General features: G+C 43.3%; 1 protein-coding gene across 2 annotated transcripts; it reads right to left on the bottom strand.

Annotated features, from left to right (window-relative positions):
- Positions 1–3,760: 3,760 nt before the first annotated feature.
- On the bottom strand, positions 3,761–19,431 carry ccdc149a (coiled-coil domain containing 149a). Of its 2 annotated transcripts, XM_029455426.1 has the most exons (13): positions 19,277–19,431; positions 16,865–17,026; positions 16,630–16,668; positions 13,006–13,113; positions 12,811–12,927; positions 12,464–12,636; positions 12,056–12,128; positions 11,858–11,942; positions 11,022–11,166; positions 10,638–10,714; positions 9,273–9,305; positions 6,948–7,040; positions 3,761–5,781 (listed from the first exon to the last, which is right to left on the bottom strand). In XM_029455426.1, exons 1-13 carry the CDS (start codon positions 19,325–19,327, stop codon positions 5,309–5,311), a joined length of 1,629 nt encoding a protein of 542 aa, XP_029311286.1. In that variant the 5' UTR covers positions 19,328–19,431; the 3' UTR covers positions 3,761–5,308. The 2 variants fall into 2 exon arrangements, with proteins under 2 accessions (XP_029311286.1, XP_029311287.1); XM_029455427.1 differs by lacking the exon at positions 9,273–9,305.
- Between the last annotated feature and the right edge of the window lie 4,247 nt (positions 19,432–23,678).

Below are 23,678 nucleotides of genomic sequence, written 5' to 3' on the forward strand. Positions count from 1 at the left end.
TACTGTGGACTAATCACTGCCGAAACTGCAAACCTCAGCTTTAAAGAACTGGACACAACATAGGTTAAACAACTGAAATAACAGGATAGAACATATGAGACGGGATGTTTTCATGCCCCGATCATACAATACTGGAGCATGAATGGATTACAGGGTCCAGAGAGCCGCACGCCTGTTGGAAGTGATGGTTAACATTGATTGTTGGGAAGTCACAGAGCTCTGTAAAAGTAGAACGTCCTGATCTGTCAGAATTGAGTGACAACCAAATCCAATTTTTTATATTCAAATCACAGCTGCATTGCATACAAACAGTCAAATACATTACCTGGGACTGCTGCTTTACATTTACATAAAGAACTTTTAAGATTAAAACATCAACATGTTGCCATATTGATTGTTTGTAAATACTGTGAAGTGTGAAGATAATTGAAGACCACCTCATTAAAACAGCCCAGAATAAGTTCAGCCCAACTCTGATTCTCCTGCTGGCGGGGGAAGTAGCTTCTGCAGCTGATCACACATCATCACTGATATCACATCGGCTCTGTCAGCTCTTATCACACTGGCCCACCATCTCCTATCTTAATAGAGATCTGACTGTATGCCATGGCTACGTGCTGACCCCCGGCGTGGCCTTTCTGCTTATCGGCCGTCCACAAGCTGACGCTCCTCCAACATGCTGCGACTTTACCGGCCTTTCTTGCCAGCAGGACCTTCGGAGCCATGTTGATGTTGTTGTTGATGTTGTTGTTGTTGCAGTCAGTTTCAGTTTTGCCTCCAGAAAAACTACCGGGCTCAGTCACAGGGAACAAAGAGTGTTCTGTGATGAAGGAAACTATATTAACACGAGGGCTGATGGCAGGTATTTACAATCTCTCTGTAATATGAATAACTATTCAACCACATGCCAGTTTGATGTTGCTTTACAGGATTAGTTTTGGGGAATATTCTTATTTGCTGTCTTGCAGAGACTGAGGATCTGTCCTGAGTCGTGTCGTCTCCGTGAGGCTGGGCAGGCAACCAGCACAGACTCCAGGAAGAGTAAACTGGCAAATTGTTGTTTCAACACCTCAGTTTCTAAACGTCACACTTTATTTGTCCCCTTGAAGAAATTCATGGGATTCTGAGCCTGTGTGGGAGGACAAACTCATAACACATAACCATGTTCATATTGGACAGCTGATGAGAACATGCACACAGTAATTGCACAGATCTGAATCCATATGAAAGTGCAAACCGAGCAAATGAGGCAGTTACGCATAGCTTATCTATGATACATTAGAATTATTAACTCCACATGAAACAAGCAGGAAACAGATGACTGACATATTGTGCCTGCTTTTTGTCTCTTTGGTCTATTAGCTCAGATAATCACAGCCTTGTCAGCAGCGGAGCCGCAAGTTACACTCCTCACATCGCAGCATCCAGGGAGCAAACCTGCAGGGCTCTGCGAACTCCACTGTCTCAGAGGCGCCGCATGATAAAACTCAGGTAAGTGTAAAAAAGCAAGGTGAGCGAATGAAGCATGGATCATAAGGCTACTGACCATCAGTGGAAGGGGCATCTGGTTGGTATAGTAATTAACCCTGCTGAGGGGTCGGCCTGGAAACTGCTGGCTCCACATGCCCCTGTCCACCCTCATCCCTCAAACCTTTGGAGGACCCAGAGATGATGGGGTGTCAAACCCTCCCTGGTGGTCACACTTATTAGAGCCGGTGAGCTTCGCTGTGACCCGGCTCGTCTCTCCCACTCTGCAGGCTCCAGGGTAAAATAACTGGGGGGCTCGGGATCAGAACAAAGCAAGTTGATACTGTGATAAGATTAGTGGTTTTATGCTGACAACCCATCTCAACACCTTAGCCTTGAAAGGGAAGCAGCACAGGTACAAAGCTACACAAATCACAGGACAGGCACGCAAATGACTTCTCCCGCGATGGCTCTTTGAAGCACAAATACAGAGAGGCGAACACACACCTGAGTGATCTGAGCCGCACGGAGCCCATCAAAGCAATTCACAATGCGCATTTTGTACTTGCCCTCTGGTGGAGGAAACCCTGAAAGGGAAGAGAGGAAAAGAAATGTGTTGAACTACGTCTGATCTAAATGATCTTCTCTGTGTTTATGACTTAAAGGGCTGGTGTGTAGAATATTTAGGGGGATCTATAAGCAGAAATGGAATATAATATTCACAACTATGTTTCCACCGGTGTATAATCAACTGAAACTAAGAGTCGTTGTGTTTTCGTGACCTTAGAATGAGCCCTACATGTCTACATAGGGAGCATGTCATGTTGCACCGCCATGTTTCTACAGTAGCCCAGAGTGGACAAACCAAACACTGGAGAGGGCCTTTCATGTTTTCACCTGAAGGCCACCGTTGTTCTACCAGCGGCTGTCTGCATTTTGTTGCCACCAAATTTTACACACTGTCCCTTTTAATATCAGGTGAAACACGATGTTTGTTGTTGTAATACTAACTGTGTCCAGAAGAGGCTGAAGCACCACGACCACACCTTCTAAATACTAAAGTACCAATTTTCATTTCTCTATGCACTCTCAACACACAGTTCATATAGTGTGTGTTAGCAAGTTATGCTTACGTTTGTTAATTATCTTTAAAAAAACAAAAAAAACAAATTAGAAAGATTATCGTGGAAAACATTTCGAAAGATAATTTCCCCCACTTGCCTCTCAATGCATCTGTACATTCATTACCAAAATGTTCTGAAGATAATTATTATATCAGTTTTTATCAAACAGATATGCAAAGCTCAATGCCAAAATAAAAAGATTGGTCAACGACTTTATGAGGATCCCAATGCAAGCTGGTATCATCTTGCAATTTCATTATTTCAGACTCCATCTGGTTTATAAACTTAACAAACTCCTTGGGAAAAAAAAAAGGCGAGCAGCAGTGTGCCAAATCAGCTGCCTGGCACAGGGCCGACACTGGGTGCACACCGTGGATCCAAAGCTCAAATTCTTTCTCTCTCTCTCTCCTCACCTCTATTTTGTGTCAGAGATTAAAAATAGCAAGTGGCCTTCTGCAGAATAAGCAGTTCGGGGATTCTGGCTTTGACACTGTGTTTGCCTGGAGAGGCCAGCTGTCACCTGCACGCAGGAAGAGTCGGCCTCGCCGCTCATTCTCTGCACACACTGGGCTCTGGACTTTGGCTGCAAGACAAAACGGGCGTGTCAGTGCTTCCATTCTACAGCGCTGGAAACTATTGTTTGTTAAGTTATACAATCATACGGCTTTCTGTGCACGCGTCCTCAAAACAAATGGGTAAATAATCAAAAATATACAAACATGCACATAAAAATATTCCTAAAAATAGATATGTTAATTCAATTACAAACGGAAATGAAATATTTCTAGGATTTTTGACTGTGTTTGTGTTGCCGGAAACATTTGTCTGCCCAGGCTGGAGAGGAGAGAAGGAAGCTGAGCCGCACTAATCTGTAAAACAATCAAAAGACTGAGACTGCTGCATTTAGAATTAATGAGTCCAACCTTGTGAACATTTAGAAATTAGTCAGAGATTTTCTGCAGATATGGGCTCATTTTCTGGTTCAGAACATTACTATCAAACAAACGTCATCAGTGTGTGAAAGCTCAAACAAATATTACACCAAGTTCACAAAGTCAGCGTCTGTGTCAGAGTGGAAGTTTAGATCTGATGAAACTCCTGCTTGTGATACAAATATATATTTGTCGTGTGTATGCATCAAGTCAGAAAAGATCAAGTCATTTTGCAGGTTTATGCATTTATATTAATAAATATCAGTAAATATTTCCACATATAAGGCACGTGTAGTTCCATCCAAATATCAACATGATTATAAATAAGGAAACATTAAAAACTCACTGATTAGTAAGATCCATCCATACAGATGAATAGACATCAATAGAATTTATATTATTAATATTATTCATTCACATATATGTACAAAACACATCCATTACACGTTTTGGTGAGAAGAAAACGCAGTGCTCAGTTTGCTGGCATCCCTTAGGAAGAAGAAGAAAGCAAACAATTGGGATTATCTAATCGCAGGGGGAAAGAGAGAAGGGAGTGTGGCGCACAGGAGAGTGGAGGCTGCCATGTTTGTTATTTTCCTAGCTAAATTCTTCCTGCAGGGCATAAAGTTGGCAACTCCATTGATTTTAAGATTGTCTGTTCCTGTCTGGATACGAAGTGCACCTCCGGCTCCGTCGGCGGAGGCTGAAAAAGTGTTTTCTCTTCGTTTTATTGACGAACAGAGCTGCTTGGTGGAACAGGGAGCTAATGAGCGCTGGCCATGTTGTGTGGATGCACCTGGGGATGATTAATGTAATTTAACCTTTTCTAAGCCCCTCCCAAATACAGCCTCTGTCCAATCATACGTTAGCAACCGTAACTGGCCTGATGGACCCTGCAAGTCCGACAGCGGGGATTTCCTCAAAGTTTAGATTAATCCTGAGAGGAAGACAACACTACAGCTGAATGCATCGAAGATCAACTCCTTTGTTTGCTCCAAGATAAGACTCCGATAACATTAACACGTTAGTAAACAAAGACAGTTTCATATTAATGGTTATTCATTTATTAAATCCAGTGTATGGGTCGAGCCTATATGTGCGAGCGACGTCCTTTCAGTGTTTCTGCAGCTTAAGGCAAGAGAAAGGAAAGATTTGTTAAAACGTTTTTAACGCCACTTGGAATTAAATTTAAGACAAACTTTAAACTAAAATTAAAGAAAAAAATGAATTACTCAGGATGAGGGACAATTTTGTCTAAATGTTTTCTGTAAAATAAAACATTTTATCTGCAAACAACAAACAAAAGTTGTGTAAACTCTTAACAAAAATGATAATAGAAAGAGATTTTAAATAGCAATATCTGAAAAAAATACAATTCATTAAATCCTACTTCCATGACTCAGCATTTTTACGTCTTTAGAAAGATTTAAGACAATTTAATACAAATCAAGGTCTTATTTTTAGATAAGTGAATTCAATGCTTTTTAAGACTAAGTATCCGCAGGAACCGTGTTTTTAAACTAATGGAAAAGTGGGATAATTTAGTTTTATATTATATAATTTACGAACCTCTTATTCACAAATGATATTGTGTATTTAGCTCTCAAATGCATATTGTACTGATTTCTGTCTACATCGCTCTGATATTTCAGAACTATTATTCCAGGAATACTTAAAAACACCTTTAATTATGACAGGCCTAGCAACAGTAGTCGAGGGGGGAGGGGCTTAGCCAAGAGTCAGTTATCAATGAGAAAGACGAGGATTGAAGTCTTTGAGGTCAGATCATGCCATGTTGTCCCTGTGACAGGCGTCACTGCGCAGATCCACAATGTCCCACTCCCCTGTAGACTGGCTCTCTGGAACTGAGGCTTCTATGTGTTCATTGGACGCGTCGTCCTGGGATTGCCGGAGCTGATGATGACCCACCTCTGAATGATCCATAGAGGCTTGTTGCATTGGAAGCCATGCGAGGTCTGAATCAGTGGAGGCGACACCCAGCGCCAGAGCCGCCTCCTCTCCTTCCTCCACCGTGGAACCCAGCTCTTCATCCTCAACTCCCTCCACCTCATGCCCCGCCTCTTCCACTGGACTCCGCCCCTCCTCCAGGTCGAAGGCGGCTCCATCTTCCATCAAGATTTCTCCTCCTCTGCTGTCAATCCCATTCGTCTCCACCCCCAGGAGAGGCTCCAGGTTCTCGAGCAGTGCAGGTGCATCTTCCCCGCTGACGCCATCTGTGCCGAGGTCATGTGACGCAACTGTGAGAGAGAAGATCAGACAACCGGTCATTTTAATTCCTCCTGTACTGACTGACATCATACACATTATAGACACAACATACAGATGCTGATAGACAAAGGTCTGTAATGTCCGAATGTCAATCCTCTTATTTCCATTATATCTTTCTTGTATAAAATACTGCGTCGGTTGGACGCTTCCACCAAACAGTCAAGTTGCAGTTTAAATCCATGTCTGTGCAAAATGTCATCACTTCATCCTTTTAAACATTTGTGTGAAATTGTCATAATTAGAGTGAATTCTTGAGTTATGGCCAAAAACATGTTTTGTGACTTGACCTTTGTCCACCAAAATCTAATATGTTCATCCTTGAGTCCAAGTGGAAATGTGTGCCAAATTTGAAGAGACTCCCTCCAGGCGTCCCTGAGATGTTGCGTTCACGAGAAGGGGACAGACGTACGGACGGACAACCAGGAAACATTACGCCTGCGGCCTCGGCTGTCGGCGCAGAGGCATGAAAACATTTCTTGTTTTCTCTTTTGGACGACTGTGTCAACGTAGAAAGTTATTTCAATTACTTATGTGACTGAAGTGCTTCCATGGCAACAGGCTAAATATAGCAGCAGTGCCCAGACAAGGGGACGCAAGACAAGTGTGACGCCCCGCATCTGGGCAACAGCTTAGTTCTGCTTCTTCGCCAAAATATGCTCTCACTTTGGGGATTACTGACCCATATTTGTGGATGTGCAGGCAAAAAGGTTAAAGACTGCACATAGAGTCCCGGCCACCTTCTCCCCCCCCCCCCCCCACACACACACACACACACACACACACACACACACACACACACACACACACACAAAAACACGCAGGAAGAAAGCAACATTACTTGAACTGGCATCCATATTTATGGCCCCCCCGTCCCCCATCCCCTTTCAAAGAGAACACGGCAGAAGTTTCTGAATGTCAGCGGGCGAGAATTTGCTTCACATTTCCAAAATGCCATGGCATTTGGGCAGCTTGCACCAATGAGAAGCAGAGAGGAGTGGAGGCGGGAAGGGAAAGGACTTGGGTTAAACATGGAAGACAGCAAGGAGTGTTTAGCACACGGTGGCTAATTACAGAGTGTATGCCATTAGCTGCGGCTTCTGTTATCGATGGCGTGAGGAGACAGGTACACACTCACCTTTGGGAGGCTGCATGTGTGGCTGAGCTGTGGCACGGGTCGGATGAAGCTCCGGTTGAAGATTTTCATTCAGTGCGATGTTGTCTCGCGTCCCTGTAAGACCATCGAACACTCCCCGTTACTCTTTACACTCAAACACAACAACAGAAAGAAAAGGTAAGTGGTATGGAGAGTGGGCATGTCAGGACTGGATGGAGCACATGCACGATGCCGTGTGTACAAAACATACACGCACGTATGCATTGCAGTGGCTTCAGTTCCCTGTCATCTGTCTTCATTAGTGATGGCTGCACGCCTCTGAGGCTGACACCATATGCTACTCATAGGAGCACTATAAACCAGACATCACAAACACACACACACACACACAACTGTATCCACACACACACACACGAGCCTGTAATCAGCCTTTGCCTTCACGGAAGCTGTGAATAGGCCTGTTTCTCTGACCATTCAAGTGTGAGGCACGAAAACAAACAGAAGAATGAGAAAATGGATGACACGATGCGTGAGAATCATGAATGGTGAACGGAGACCATATTGTTATGGACGCTCAGCGCAGACACTGACGTGGCAACAGTGAGTGATGTGGGGGGGGGGGCTTCTACCAGCTGAGGGTCTTCTAAAAAGTTTCTTCTTTTACAGAGAAGGGTTTTAATCATCGTCTCAACAGCTGTTGGACGGACAGAAACATTAACGCACCTTCAGGAGGAATTAGAAAAGTTGTCCTTCGATGAATCACAGAAGTCACAATTGAAATGAAATTAAAATGTAATAATCGCTTTCCATTTCATAAATGGAATGATTATTAGCAATCTGTTCAAATATCTATTGTAATACGGGGCAGATGATATTGATAGTTTGTGAATGTAGTGAATATATTTATGTGTCGAACTTTCCTCTATTGACCTTATTGACATTATATGATGCTCCAACATATCATATGCTCTGAAACAGAGATGTCTGTCAACAGTTAAAGCCTTCTCTGAGAGGCAGTGCTGTCTCCTTCTTAACTGGAAGAAGTCTGTCGCTGGACTGAGCTCTGTGGGTGCTGTGCTACATTTCAGCTCATTCACCAGTCAGACTGGACTGGAGGACTGGTGAGGATCTATCAATCACAACTTCCTCTGACTCACTGCATGGATGTCATTGTTATTGTTTGGTCTCTCTCTCATCCGGAGACAGCGTGGCCACCTCTCGTGTTCCCCGGGCCTCAGACAGGCAGCCAAGGCCCTCCGCACTAACCTGTTTGCCTTTAATATCCATCAGCTCAACTTCATATCACATCAAGGCCACAGACACTCGCATCTCTCTCTATATTTCTGTCTCCCTAACTGTGGTGGACAGTGTGGTCGTCAGGCACTCTGGGCCCTCGCCTACAAATTCCCTAATAACGGCACATTCCCCTAAATGTGTTTGTAATGTGGGCAATCATTTTCAGTAATGGATGCTTGTCAGTTTTATGGCGGTGAGAATGACGGTCTCATGACAGGGCACCTCCATCCAGCCGCAGCCCTTCCACCGCTCAGTCTGCCGCATGCACGGCACAACATCTCCCTCCGGTGGGGAAGCAGGGGAACTGTTTTCTAGCCGGGCTGTCTTGACACCCGAGTTTACTGCCAATGTAGTTTGGGATGCTAATTTTTCATACAGTTTACATTTTGGTAGATTGTTACATTTCTGTTTGTTTTTGCTGCTCTGAGGTTTGTTTAAAGGGAACAGCTGGCAGCCGTCAAAATATGTCAAAATATGTAATTGATAAGCCTGGGTTTACTCGCACACACTAATGTAACTTACAGGTGCAAAGACGCTTTACTCCAACCTCTCACACAATGACAACAATTTACAAAAAAACGATATTGGCAGCTTTAAGAGCAGATTTTATTTTCACTCTGTTTTCGGTGTTAATCGATTCTAATTCTCGTTTCGCTGCATCGTATGTCACTCTACGATACGACAGCCTTCGGTCCTGGTCTCACATGATTTATGATTCAAATTGGTTCCAGTGAGAATCTGAGCACATTTGAAAAAAAAACCCCAGACAACAGTAGCGTGCTGAAGGTCTCTCTAGCCCCTAACACACGCCCAGACCCAACATTAAACACTAATCACTCTTTCCCTGAGTTTTGAAGACACTGTGTGATATTCATGCAGCCTGCAGTCAATGGTATCATGAACAGGCACATGAGCGGGTGGTCAATGGAGTCAACACATTGTAAACGGTGGGCATGAGGTGACACGCTTTCTGGGCGTCTGCCCAGATTTGTCCTGGCATGACATAGTGGAGGGCATGGATGGGCTAAGTGGGGCAGAAGGAATACATACTCCCAATTCCCACAGATACGCGGTAGGTCAAGCCTGAGACGCAGCCAAAAGAGAGAAACACACTGTTATGAACAGAAAACCTCATGAATGTATTTAGATTTTTAAAAAAAAGACAGAAACGAAGGGAAATCAGTTAAAAGGGACATTCCACCCCAAAATCAAAAGTACATATTTTTCTCTTAGATTGTATTAATCTAGATAGTTTTGTTGAGTTACAGTGTTTGAGATATCAGCTGTACAGATGTCTGCCTTCTCTCCAGATAATATCTGATATCATGAACCGTTCTATTGCAGCGCAGCAGGAAGCGTGCATCTCCTCAGCTACCTGAGCTAGGTAATGTCACAGCTCAGCCGAGGAGGCGGCCATTAATGTTTACATCTCACGAGCACGAGTAGATGCACGCTTCCTCCTACATGAATCTGCTCACAACCAGGGCTGTGGATTATCTTCAGTAACCACGTTATGATTTCTGGAACCAGACATTGCTGTTGAGTTTTCCAAAAGTAATATGTAGATTATATCAGAGAGAAGGCGGACATCTCCACAGCTGATATCTCCAACACAACAAAACAATCTAGATTAATAAACAGCTCAACAGGTGTGAGGAGAAATATGAATTCTTAATTTTGTTTTATCTGTACCTTTAAGCCAGTTTGTTTGCTAAAACAATTAGAGACAATGTTGTTTTATTATAAAAACATAAATGATAAAGAGCAATGTATGAGGGGATTAACTTCAGGAAAACCATTTTCCTAACATTAAGGGACAGAGAAGTGTATCACAAGTTACCTGGTTGATTTTGAACTTCACATGGACTTTATGTAAACACGCCCACAGTCACATGGTCATGTTTGCTGATGGTGCGGCAGAACAGATGCCTTTACTCTCAGTGAGCTACAGGAAAGTTCCTGATCAGTTACAGACATTTAACTACTAAAGGCAGCTGTATTTTACACACTTTGCTCTATTTCCATAGCCATACAAATCACTGTTTCCTTGATGGATTACTCCAATATAACATTTGTATGTAATTGTCAACTTATGATTGATAATTGTTTTACACACAAACCAAAATAATGTATATGCATCACAAATTACTTTGCTATTTAAATGCGGTTTAATTAAAGATAATTTATTTGAATGCATCACCAGTTGGTTGTTGGTTGGTGTGTGTGTGTGTGTGTGTGTGTGTGTGTGTGTGTGTGTGTATACACTAATATATATTACTTGTTTGTTTAATAACTGCCTTGTGTTTGATGTGGGATTAAAACATGGAGGGTTGTCATAGGACTGTAATAAGCAGAGTGCTTTACAGTTTAAATGTCTTTAGTGTGGAAGCTTTAACTCTCGGTCTTGAGACCCACCTGGAAGACTCCACAGCCCTGAAACCTCCAACGTCTTCAGCTTCCTTTCCAAATCTGCTACTCTGTTTCCAAGGATCCTGCAGACCAAGTACGACGTGTCAGGTTACTCGGGACGGATGAACAAGTGTTTGTGTGTATTTGCGTGTCACAGTTTGGTGTTTGCCTTGGAGGTGGAGGAGGATTCTCAGAACACATATGCAAACATTATAAAGCTAGTTACATTTTGTCTTCAGGTTACAATTGGCATTCGTTCCCGGGACAAATGACTCTGCAGTAGTCCTGGTATTTACCGGCTGATGGAAACATGACACCTGCGTGGACACGCGTTTAAGAGAATAATTAACAGCAGCTGAGGGTTCCTCCGACATCATTATAATGCATTACCTGTTGGTGTGCCTCTGGTGCTGGATGACCAGGTTCTTCTCATGGATGGTCTCCAGCAGAGCCGTGGCCAGGGACTTGAGGTCAGAGATGGACTGAGGCGTGGCCGGCAGGCTGCAGCCCTGCTCTTCCAGCAGCATCTCCTGGACTTGAAAAAGGAGAGAAAGGAAACAAATAGAAGGAGAAAGCATCAATGTGTGCTACAACCAGCCAATAAGGACCCATAAACTTACACAATATATAAAATAGAAGGTGATTTAACACGAGATTGTGAAAACAGACTGACAAGAGCAAGACAGAGATGCAGAGTTACAAACAGCTGTCTTCCAGTGACACTCATAACTTAAACTCCGGAGCCCACTGTGCTGCTTCTGCCAGCAACTGTCAGTCATCTTGGCAGGCTCATTTCCTTGCCAGTGGTGCTCTTTACTACTCGGAATACAATTAGTAACCCAGCTGGTGTCCGGGTGCATCGGCAGAAAAAGAGATATTAAATAATGCAATGAGACACGGCGAGAAACAACGCTTTTTAGAAGAAACTGATTTGTTATACTGAAGAAATAAATCTGGGTAGCACTCTCTATGATGCAATATAAACATACTAAGAATGCATTATAATCTGCTTATAGCTCTGTATAATTATAATCACGCATTAATACTTTGGATTATGAAATATTATGATACTTGACATCATAAGTCATTATCATTACATGCGAAGTGCTTCTAACTATAATTACACAGAGTTAAAAGCAGACAGAAGTGCGTTAAATTATGTTTATATTATAAACATAGGATGTGACACACAGCTGCTCCGGTGTCTGAACAGTTGCTGCGTTCACCTTGTTTGGCGGAGAGGACTCCAGTGAGCGGACTGCTGTGTGCTTTCCCAAACGTGCTCGAGTTTTTCCTCCTCTCAAGAGCCGTCTGCGTAAAGATTGAAACATTGTAAGTTTGACTTTTGGTGCATAAGAATACAAATGTTCATGATGTCAAATGAATTGCTCAGAGTTCATAAAGAGAGGCCTCCCCGTGTGAACCTTGTACTTCATGATGTTGGATTTCAGCAGGTTCACCTCCTCTTGCACTTGGCTGAACCGCTCATGCAAATACCTGAATCGGCAACAAGATCGGAAGAGTCGAAGCATCAAAGTCATGTCACAAGACGCACGCAAAACATTATAGACACTGATATGTTAAATTGGAGTTCAGGCGATCATCGATGTTCTGAGTTTGAAACTTGAAAAAACGTTTTTAAATCTTCTCGTGTTGGGATTCCTTCAGTGTTCCTGGTTCAGGAGCAGATTGCTACACAAATGGTACTTAAGACATTGCTTATGTGTCTTTGGACTGTTCACATGTTCTTTATCCCTTTATTAAAAACATAGAGGTGTGAAGAGGGAGATATGACTTCTCTAAGCATTATCTGCTTATTTTGTCCCACTCACTTGTTCTCCATGCAGAGGGCATCAACATCAATGATCCGGGCCTCACGGTTGCCCAGGACGTGGTTGAGCTCCACGTTGAGTCTGTAGGTCTTCTCCCTGAACACGCTGCGCTCCGCCTTCACGTCCTGCAGCTCGTCTGTCACAGCCTTCATGTTGTGCTCCATCTCCTCCATCTAGAGAAAGGCAACAAGGCAACAGATATTTCAAAGCTGTGCTTACTGAGGTAGAGTTCGCTGAGGTTTAAAGGAGGGGAAAGTATTGTTTAGAATGTATTGCTGAGGAATGTCTCATGCTTTTCTTGGTTTTTGTATGGTGATTTTTCGAGGAAAGAAAGGACATTCATCAACCTGCAGCCCTGCTCTCTCTAGCTGGTGAACTAGATCCTCACGTTCATGGGGGGGGAAATGGCGTGCCCCCACCTCCTCATCCCCCAGCCTCTGTCGAGTGATGGTCATCCTCAGGAGCTGGAGGAAAAAGAAACGTGTGAAATTCACTGCGTCTCTCACGGGATCGTGTGAGGGGTCAGGTGCTGGTAACCTCACCTTGTTATCCCCCTGGGCCTCCGTAAGTCTCTGAGTCAGCTCCTTCACCTCCTCAGCGAGCTGTTTTGCTCGTTCCCTCGAGTCTCTCAACAGCTGAGCCAGGTTCACCTGAGGAGAGGGCGGAGGAGAAGAGTGGACGGTGAAAACAGCTGGTGACACTGGATCCAGCACGGAGAAATAAAACACATTCAACTCGGGCAAACACACACACACACAGAGGAAAAGATAGTGAACATGCAGAAACACCTGTGAACAGCTCTTGAATGGATCGTGCATCATCAAACACATCACACATCGGACTAAATTGATTTTGAGGATCAAACGACTGCAAGGACGACAAAGATTAATGATTATGTTGAGCAAAAACACAACACAACTATGTCTTGGATATGGTGGATTTCTCATTTGATATCAGCAAAATCAGAGCCAAAAAGTAAAGTCAGTGGAAATGTGTGACGCTGACATTTGAAGTCTTAACAAAAATACAGTATTCTATGAGATGTATGGGCAGATATGAGCTAAAAGAAAATAGAACATTAAATGATCACCATAGTCTCAACTATAGGTAAAATATTTATTTATTTCAAATATTAATTTGACAATAACTATTTTCTACAACCAATTTACAAGAATCTCTTAATTTATTGTATATTCATCCATCCATCCATCCATCGTCTCCCCCTTATCCAGGGTCGGGTCGCGGGGGCAACAGCTCCAGTAAGGAACCCCAATCTTCCCTTCTCCGGGCCACATCCTCCAGCTCCGACTGGGGGATCCTGAGGCGTTCCCAGGCCAGTGACGAGATATAATCTCTCCACCGAGTCCTGGGTCTTCCCCGGGGTCTCCTCCCAGCTGGACGTGCCTGGAACACCTCCCTAGGGAGGCGCCCAGGTGGCATCCTTACTAGATGCCCGAACCACCTCAACTGGCTCCTTTCAACGTAAAGGAGCAGCGGCTCCACTCCGAGTCTCTCACGGATGGCTGAGCTTCTCACCCTATCTCTAAGGGAGACGCCAGCCACCCGTCTGAGAAAACCCATTTCGGCCGCTTGTACCCGTGATCTCGTTCTTTCGGTCATGACCCAGCCTTCATGACCATAGGTGAGGGTAGGAACAAAGATCGACCAGTAGATTGAGAGGTTTGCATTCTGGCTCAGCTCTCTTTTCGTTACAACGGTGCGGTAAAGCGACTTCAGTACCGCCCCCGCTGCTCCGATTTTCTGGCCAATGTCTCGCTCCATCGTCCCCTCACTCACGAACAAGACCCCGAGGTACTTGAACTCCTTCACTTAGGGTAAGGGCTCATTCCCTACCCGGAGTAGGCAATCCACCGGTTTCCTGCTGAGAGCCATGGCCTAAGATTTTGAGGTGCTGATCCTCATCCCAACCGCTTCACACTCAGCTGCGAACCGATCAAGTGACTGTTGAAGGTCACAGACCAATGATGCCATAAGGACCACATCATCTGCAAAGAGCAGCGATGAGATCCTCAGGCCACCGAACTGCAACCCCTCTCCTCCACGACTGCGCCTTGATATCCTATCCATGAAAATCACGAACAGGATTGGTGATAAAGCGCAGCCCTGGCGGAGGCCAACATTCACTGGGAACGAGTCCGACTTACTGCCGAGTATCCAGACACAACTCTCGCTTTGGGCGTACAGGGATTGGATGGCCCTCAGAAGTGACCCCCTCACCCCATACTCCCGCAGCACCTCCCACAGTATCACCCGGGGGACCCGGTCATACGCCTTCTCCAGATCCACAAAACACATGTAGACCGGATGGGTGTACTCCCAGGCCCCCTCCAGGATCCTTGCGAGAGTGAAGAGTTGGTCCGTTGTTCCACGACCAGGACGGAATCCGCATTGTTCCTCTTCAATCAGAGGTTCGACTACAGGCCGAACCCTCCTTCCACTACTCTCCAGCACACACTCTATGGTCACCCTTTTTAAATAGGGGAACCACCACCCCGGTCTGCCACCCCCTAGGCACTGTCCCAGACTTCCACGCAATGTTGACGAGGTGTGTCAACCAAGACAGCCCCTCAACACCCAAAGCCGGATGTCTGAAAAGCTCCGCCGGAGGTGTGAGTTGAAGATCCCCAGGACAGGGGCTTCCTCCAGACTTTCCCAGTTCACCCGCACTACCCGTTTGGGTTTACCAGGTCTGTCCAGAGTCTTCCCCCACCCCTTGATCCAACTCACCACCAGATGGTGATCAGTTGACAACTCCGTGTCCAAAACATGCGGCCTCAGATCAGATGATACGATTACAAAATCGATCATTGACCTTTGGCCTAGGGTGCTCTGGTACCATGTGCACTTATGAGCATCTTTATGTTCGAACATGGTGTTTGTTATGGCCATTCCATGGCTAGCACAGAAGTCCAACAACAAACGACCGTTCGGGTTTAGATCAGGGAGGCCCTTCCTCCCAATCACGCCTCTCCAGGTGTCTCCATCGTTTCCCACGTGGGCGTTGAAGTCTCCCAGCAAGACTACGGAGTCCCCTACTGGAGCCCCCTGCAGGGCTCCATTCAGGGTCTCCAAGAAGGCCGAATACTCCGAACTGCGGTTTGGGGCATAGGCACAAACAACAGTCACAGTTTCCCCCCCCCCATAACCCCAACGTAGCGGCGCTCAGCCGGGGACTTGTGAGTATCCCCACCCCCGCCCGACGCCTCACACCTTGGGCAACTCCGGAGAAGAATAGAGTCCAACCCCTATCCAGGAGTACGGGTCCAGAGCCAAGACTGTGCGTAGATGTAAGCCCCACCAGATCCAACTGGTAGCGCTCCACCTCCCGCACTAGTTCCGGCTCCTTCCCCCACAGAGAGGTGACGTTCCACGTCGACAGAGCCAGCCTCTGCTGCCCGGGTCTGGTCCGTCGAGGTCCCTGACCATCACTGCCACCCGTGGGACAGTGCACCCGACCCCAGCGGTTTTTCCTATGAGTGTTGGGCCCACAGGATAGCTGGATGGGAGGCACCACGTAGCTTCTTCGGGCTGTGTCCGACCGGGCTCCGTGGCAAACCCGATGACCAGGCACTCGCTGTCGGGCCCTCCCTCTGGGCCTGGCTCCAGACGGGGGCCCCGGGCTTCCTCCGGGCAGGGTCTCTCCTTTCCTTTCCCTTTTTTTCATGAAGTCGTTTTGAATCATATTCATTAATTAAATATATTATGTTATAGTATTTATTTTGTTATTTTTTCTATTTACAATTATTTTTCTAATTATTTTCTTATTTGTTTTATTTTAAACCTTTGTGTAAATGACTGATTGTGTATGGAGGGGCACATACTTAGTTTTTATATTGATGTCTTATTCTTTGGTACTATGACTGAATTATATTAATAATTAATTAATAATAATTCAATTCAGCAGCCAACTTCAATTCCAGTCCTACAGGACACATTTATCCTCCCCATAATTATCTGTGTGTACGTCTCATAAGAAGTGTGAACATGTGATCTATTTGGTATTATGAGGTTGTGTGTCCATGGAGATATTGGATGTGAACTCATATCATTTTCACCGAACTAAACGAACCAAAAGAGTTTAAACTTTACACTCAAGGAAAATACTTTAAGCTTTAATGTCTGTTATAAAATCATCCAAAACTTACTTGATTGCGTTTTTCTGGTGGCAAAGAGGGGTCACCATCCTAAAATATGAAAAGAGTTGCATCATTAAACTAGAACTTGGACCCAGACCTCCACCAAGGTCCTTTCCATGAGTGAGAACATTGCATGTATCCGGCCGTGATGTGGATCCACTCAAATATAACATTTAAACTGTTGTAACTTGACTGATAGCTTCATTAGTACTTGTAAAGACAATACTGTGCACAGTCCACTCACTATGAGTTCCCTGTACTTCTTCTTCAGCCCCTGGTGCCGCTCCCTCAGCTGGTTGGCCATCAGCTGATACTGGTCTCTCTCCTGCTGGCAGGTATCCAGCTCCTTGGACAGAATGAGCAGAGCCTCTTTCTTACTCTCCAGCTTCCGTTTACACACCAGGAACTACAACAAACACACAAGGACAGAGCAGAGAGCGGCGGTATTATGGGATGCATGAGGCCGGATTTAAATGCAGACCGTGTGTCAACATAAGTAAATAAAATGCATCCTATTGCTGCTCCAGGTTTTTGCACTCTCCCAAGAAACTTTTGCAAAATCACGCAAAACCTTTTTATTTAGGGTATGACAGCTTCAGTAGCTTGGAAAATAGCGATATGGGGCAATGCATTTGATGAATTTACTGCTGCTGGAACAGGAAACTTTCTGTTGCTGCTGTTACAGAGGTTAGGGTCAGTCGCCCGCTGTCACTCCCAAAATCCTGGGGGCCATTCTTGCTCCTCGGTCACAGCTTTTGTTTGGGGCATTCTGAGATTTATTTGGGAATCTTTACCCTCCTTCATTTCTGACACTGTCGAGCTTCACGTGTTAATTCCAGGACCACAGTTTGAAACCTCCATATATCGTATCACCAACTGTATCATCCAGCTTCTTGGCTTTATAGTTTCCAACTGGGACGGAAATCACTCTACTGTGCAAATGATACCAACCCCAGCCAGTTCCCTACAGGTGGAAAAACACACACTGGAGTTTAACGTGTAGATAAGACGCAGCAGACGCAGCAGAGCAAACCTTGATAGCCGTCAGACCAGCTCATAACCAAATTAAATAGCAGCTGCTGCCACGGAGCTGAATGTGCAGTGTGTGTAGTCGAGCTTGTAGTGTGGTGTGTAGCTAATCTCTTATTTAAAGCTGCAACTAATACTTATCTATGGTTTATAAAACATTGAAGAATAGTGAACATGCTCATAACAGTTCTCTTAAACTCAAGGTGATGATATCACTGTTTTCTGTCAGGACCAGAGGTGGAATGTAACTAAGTACATTTACTCAAGTACTGCACTTAAGTACAATTTTGATGTAGTTTACTTGATACTTTTCAAGCCATTTTCTACATCGACTACATTTCAGAAAGGAATATTGTACTTTTACCGCACCACAATTAACTGGCAGCTTTATTTACAAGTTACTTTACAAATGAAGATTTTTGCACAGAAAAACACATGCAAAGTTTAAATATAAACGCAACGTTTTTTGATAATTGTTTGTCATTTTTCATGCAAAAATAGTTTTGGGGTTCCAGCTTCTCAAATGTTAAGATTTGCTGGTTTTCCTTTTAATCATTTTATTGTTTTAAAAATAATAATAATAATAATAATAATAATAATAATAATAATAATAATAATAATAATAGTGAGGTTTGTACTGTTAGTTGGAAGAAACAAACATTGTGAGGTGTCACTTTTTCAGAGTTTTTACAAATCAAACAATCAATCAATGGAAAAACGTAATCAGCAGATTAAACCTTAATGAAAATAATTAGTCTGATTCAAAAAAGTAAAAAATACGTATCATTAAAATCATGCTTTTACAGCACGAGTAATAAAAATCTAATTATACAATATATAATAGTGTAACAGTCTGCATTGAGTTCTTTTACTTTGTATAATTACATACTTTTACTCATGTACAATGCAGTATTTTTACAGTGTGGTGTTGCTACTTTTTGTTTTGGTCTCTCTCTGGTTGAAAGATAGTATCAGTTGAAAACGGCATTTTAAAATAAATATATTAATATTGGTGCCTTTTGTGTTCAATGCTCAAGTTGTCAATAAAAGAAAGTTGTAAATATTTTCCTTTCTTTTTATTCATCAAGCAATGTTGTATTTTAGCAGTATATTGAAAGCAGCAGAAAACTGAGAAGGCTTCACTTTAATATCCGTTTATTTATCGCAGGTAAGTTAATATCGTTATCGCGTTATTCAACAATGTTATCTCACATCACATATTGTTCTCACATTGTGCAGCCATAAAAATGTGCCTACGTGTTCATACAAATCTATTTATCTATTTAATGAGTCGAATCCTATTCTTAATAGATTTGAATACATTTATTCAAGCAATGTTATCAAGTAGATGCAGCCCCACAGGTGTCACATCAGGCGCGTGCAGCCGTGTTTGGAGGCTGCTTCCCAACCCAAAGGCTCGTGCTGGCAGGCGGCCTGACAGAAGAACATGTTTACCTCTTCGTCCATCTTTAGCCAGCCTGTCTAGCAAAAGATGGTGTTTCTATGTGACGTTAAACAGCTCCTCGGTGTATTAACACAACGAAGCTCGGTCCATATGGACAAGGGAGCTTCAGTAAAATCATCCCGCCCCTGCCACAGCTGTTCACGCTCTTCCTCACGCACTCACCTCGCTCACGAGCCCCTGCCAGTCACTTTCGCTCCTCTTGGAAGACTGCATTATTATCCCGAATAATGAAACAACACGCCAGGATACAGGCTGCCTGTCTGCCTCTCCCCCGTTTGTTGATCCGGCTACGATGTCACTTTTTTTGGCTCTGCTGTCAAGTCGCGCGGAATGAGGGTGGAAAAAAAGTAGACTTCCGGTAGTGGAAAATAAAATGATGGTTGCAGAAAATGGGTTTTGAGCAATAATTCTGATGATAATGTATCACTATTCAATATGTAACACTGGACTGCATAGTTTTATGAAATTAAACTAAACTGGAGCAGAATTATCAAACAAAACGTAAATTAAAGGTTTCCTTCAGAATAAAAGTAAGAGCACAAATATTGTGATCATATTTTGGAGAAAGATAAGTCAGACATTTAAATGAAATACAAATATTACAAATAAGGGATATTAACATATTAGGTGCATTGATAGGGGAGAAATTATCCTTGAGCGATAAACATAAAACACATATTTCTAAAACATATTTATTTGGATACTCAAGTTTAAATGTGGTTTATTTATCCATACCTAACACATACAGGAGGCACTGATGGAAATATTGAATAACAGAGATAGAGAAACAGATGAATGCTTTATTTTGAATTACCTGGTGTCTTGATTTGATAGAACACATCTTTCTATCAAACATCATGTAGCCTGTCCATTTCAACAAAAATATGATTTGCATTCTTGAGTAGAACCTTTTTTATTAAAATAATTGTATATTGAGAGTAACTAAACGCCCAAACCACTCTTTCTTTCAGATGAAAATCTATGTATATGGGTATTTAGTGTTTGACATTTTCATTTTAGTGCAAAGAATTTGTCCAGTCGTTGTAGTTGTGGGGGAACGTAAGTACTTACTATCTCCACTAGAGGGAGGCAGAGATTATTCAAAGCTGCATCTCAGCTGGCTTCTCTTCTCTTATGTATATTAACCCTCCTATTGTGTTCGTTTCTCCCCCCTTACTTTGGTGTTCCCGGTCAAATTTGACCAATCTGTTTTAACAGCTCTTACATCAACACAAAAACCCTTAATCATCACCAAATTTGATCTAACACCCTTTTAAACGGTAAACAATGTCTCAGACTACTGGTTTACATGAATAAATGCACTAAATATATAAAGAATATACATTGAAAATAAAAAAGATGTAATGTAATTAACATTTATTGTAAAAAAAAACTAAACAAAACAGAGACCAAAATTGATAGAACATCAGAACATAAAAAAAACGAACACGAACACACGCACACGCACACACACACGCACACACACACACACACGCACACACACACACACACACACACACACACACACACGCACACACACACACACACACACACACACACACACACACACATACACACAGGTTTTACAGTTTCAGGATCAAACTAAACGGAGTAAGCCTACTTTATGTAAAATGCTGTGCACCCTGAAGAATATAGTTCTGTACAAATGAATACTTAATGTGTAAATATTTAAAGACATTGAACATTGTGCAATATAATGTCAGTCAGCAGCTTCAGTACAAAAGAGTTTGGTTTAGTGGAACCCTTTTGTTCAAGCACTGTCACAACTTTTATGTATTTATTTATTTATACATTTACAAGGCCGGGGGATAAATGAACCTTCCTCCTTAATAGTTCCCACTTTAGTTTGTATGTGTGCTGTCAGTTCAGCTGGCAGGATTACTACACAGATGTGGCAATGAATGTAAACTTAAAATAATTTCTAGATCTTGACAAGTTGTTTTGATCATAAAGTAAAATACTATATTGTTCAGTTCCAGACAGCTGTGACTAAATGTTTAGTAGCTACACTGTGATCTGAAAGTTGTAATGTGTAAATGATAAACTGAGGCATAATATTGTTGACATTGAACTTATTTTTCTTAAGAAATGTCAGGTTGTTCATAATGTTTTGTAAAAAGATAGTTCATTAAATGTGAACATTTTCAGAATGTACTCGTATGCACTAAAGCAAAGGGACATTTATTTTCATTATTTACAGGTTATTGTGCTGTGATTTTACTGCATGTGGCCCCTGAACTCAAATGAGTTGGACACCTGTTCTGAAGGTTGAGAAAAGTAACTTAAGTAACTGGAATTCATATTTTTTAAATTTGAATGAATACCTCATTAGCATAATTTGGAACTATGTGTATTACTACAAAGGCATCGGAACTTTAGAACAGGACATTAGAATGAGCTATGACATACAATTCTAGAACTCATATCACAAGTTCAGGCTGCTTGTGCCCATTTGTCACTTTAACTTGGACGATCGGACAGAGAACATCATTACTTCTCAACTCCACAAACTTCTTAACAAACTCAACTGATCACTTCAACTGATTGAACAAATCTCCTGTGATTCAGGTAAGTCCCTGTTTATTTCTCCCTCATGTAGAAAGTGTGTGAGAACTTGATTTGTCAAATTTACGATGTGCAATATGCAGATGTGTTTACATGAACAGCTAACATCAACTAATGTTTGTGAACGCCCTAGATAACTTATTTTCATAATGCTAAATATGTCTGTTAGCTGTGTAAATATCTAATCACTCAGGAAACTGGAAGTGTATACCATCTCATACTTGGAGCCGAGTTTCGACCCTAACCCTAATGATCATTAGCATGTTATTTCATTTAGTTGGCTACATTTATCTCTTTTCAAAGAAAAGTAACAGATGGATGAGTTCCTTCTCAGCTGGGATGAAACAACCTTTGATTAACTGCATGTATCTTAATCCACAGCATGAGAGACACAAGCTCAACTTGTGAACCAACTTCACCAACTCTCCCTCCTGGTGTCATGAAGGTGCAGCCAGCACCATGTAGACTCGTTAGCTGGTGGGATGAGGAGACCATGCAGCCACGTGATGAACCAACTTCACCAGCTCTCCCTGCATGGTATCATGTTGGTGAAGAGAGCAACACCCAAAACTGTTAGGTGGTGGGATGAGGAGAACTTGCAGCCATGTGCTGCACCAACCTCACCAACTCTCCCTCATGGTATCATGTTGGTGAAAAGAGCAACACCTAAAACCGTTAGGTGGTGGGATGAGGAGAATGTGCAGCCACGTGCTGCACCAACCTCACCAATTCTCCCTCCTGGTGTCATGAAGGTGCAGCCAGCACCATGTAGACTCCTTAGCTGGTGGGATGAGGAGACCATGCAGCCACTTGATGAACCAACTTCATCAACTCTCCCTCCTGGTGTCATGAAGGTGCAGCCAGCACCATGTAGACTCCTTAGCTGGTGGGATGAGGAGACCATGCAGCCACTTGATGAACCAACTTCATCAACTCTCCCTCCTGGTGTCATGAAGGTGCAGCCAGCACCATGTAGACTCCTTAGCTGGTGGGATGAGGAGACCATGCAGCCACTTGATGAACCAACTTCATCAACTCTCCCTCCTGGTGTCATGAAGGTGCAGGCAGCACCATGTAGACTCGTTAGCTGCTGGGATGAGGAGACCGTGCAGCCACGTGATGAACCAACTTCACCAACTCTCTCTCCTGGTGTCATGAAGGTGCAGCCAGCACCATGTAGACTCGTTAGCTGCTGGGATGAGGAGACCGTGCAGCCACGTGAAGCTAGGTGAGATGATTTCCTTTAACAATGTCAGATAGAGGAGAGAATAGAGAAGAGGGGCCATCATTAGAGCAGATAAGGAAGCCGTATAATTTTAATAACCCTAACCCTAATCATCATTAGCATGTTATTTCATTTAGTTGGCTACATTTATCTCTTTTCAAAGAAAAGTAACAGATGGATGAGTTCCTCCTCAGCTGGGATGAAACAACCATTGATTAACTGCATGTATCTTAATTCCACAGCATGGATGACACAAGCACAACTTGGGAACCAACATCACCAACTCTCCCTCCTGGTGTCATCATGGTGCAGCCAGCACCACCTGAATGCTGCACGCCAGTGGACTGAGGAGAACGTGCAGCCACGTGAAGCTAGGTGAGATGATTTCCTTTAACAATGTCAGATAGAGGAGAGAATAGAGAAGAGGGGCCATCATTAGAGCAGATAAGGGAACCGTATAATAACTGTATGCATGTTTCCAGCCCATTGGCTGTCCTTTCCAACGACAGTCCAGTGGATCCCCCCATGGAGGTAGAGAGAGTAGCCACTCCACCTGAAAGCTCACCTGAGGAATGTAGCGTGGAAGAGGAGCACCCTGCAGTCACTGCCTCCACAGATGGTAAAAGAATGCTCACCCCCACTGTCTGAATTGTTAAGGTCTCTCACATTGTTGTTGATTCTAACATGGACAGCAGAATCATTAAAATGTCCTTTTGATTTTCAGACGACACAAAGCAAGAGCGGGAGAAGAGC

Source organism: Cottoperca gobio, chromosome 18 (genome assembly GCF_900634415.1).
Source record: "Cottoperca gobio chromosome 18, fCotGob3.1, whole genome shotgun sequence".
Classification (NCBI taxonomy): Eukaryota; Metazoa; Chordata; class Actinopteri; order Perciformes; family Bovichtidae; genus Cottoperca; species Cottoperca gobio.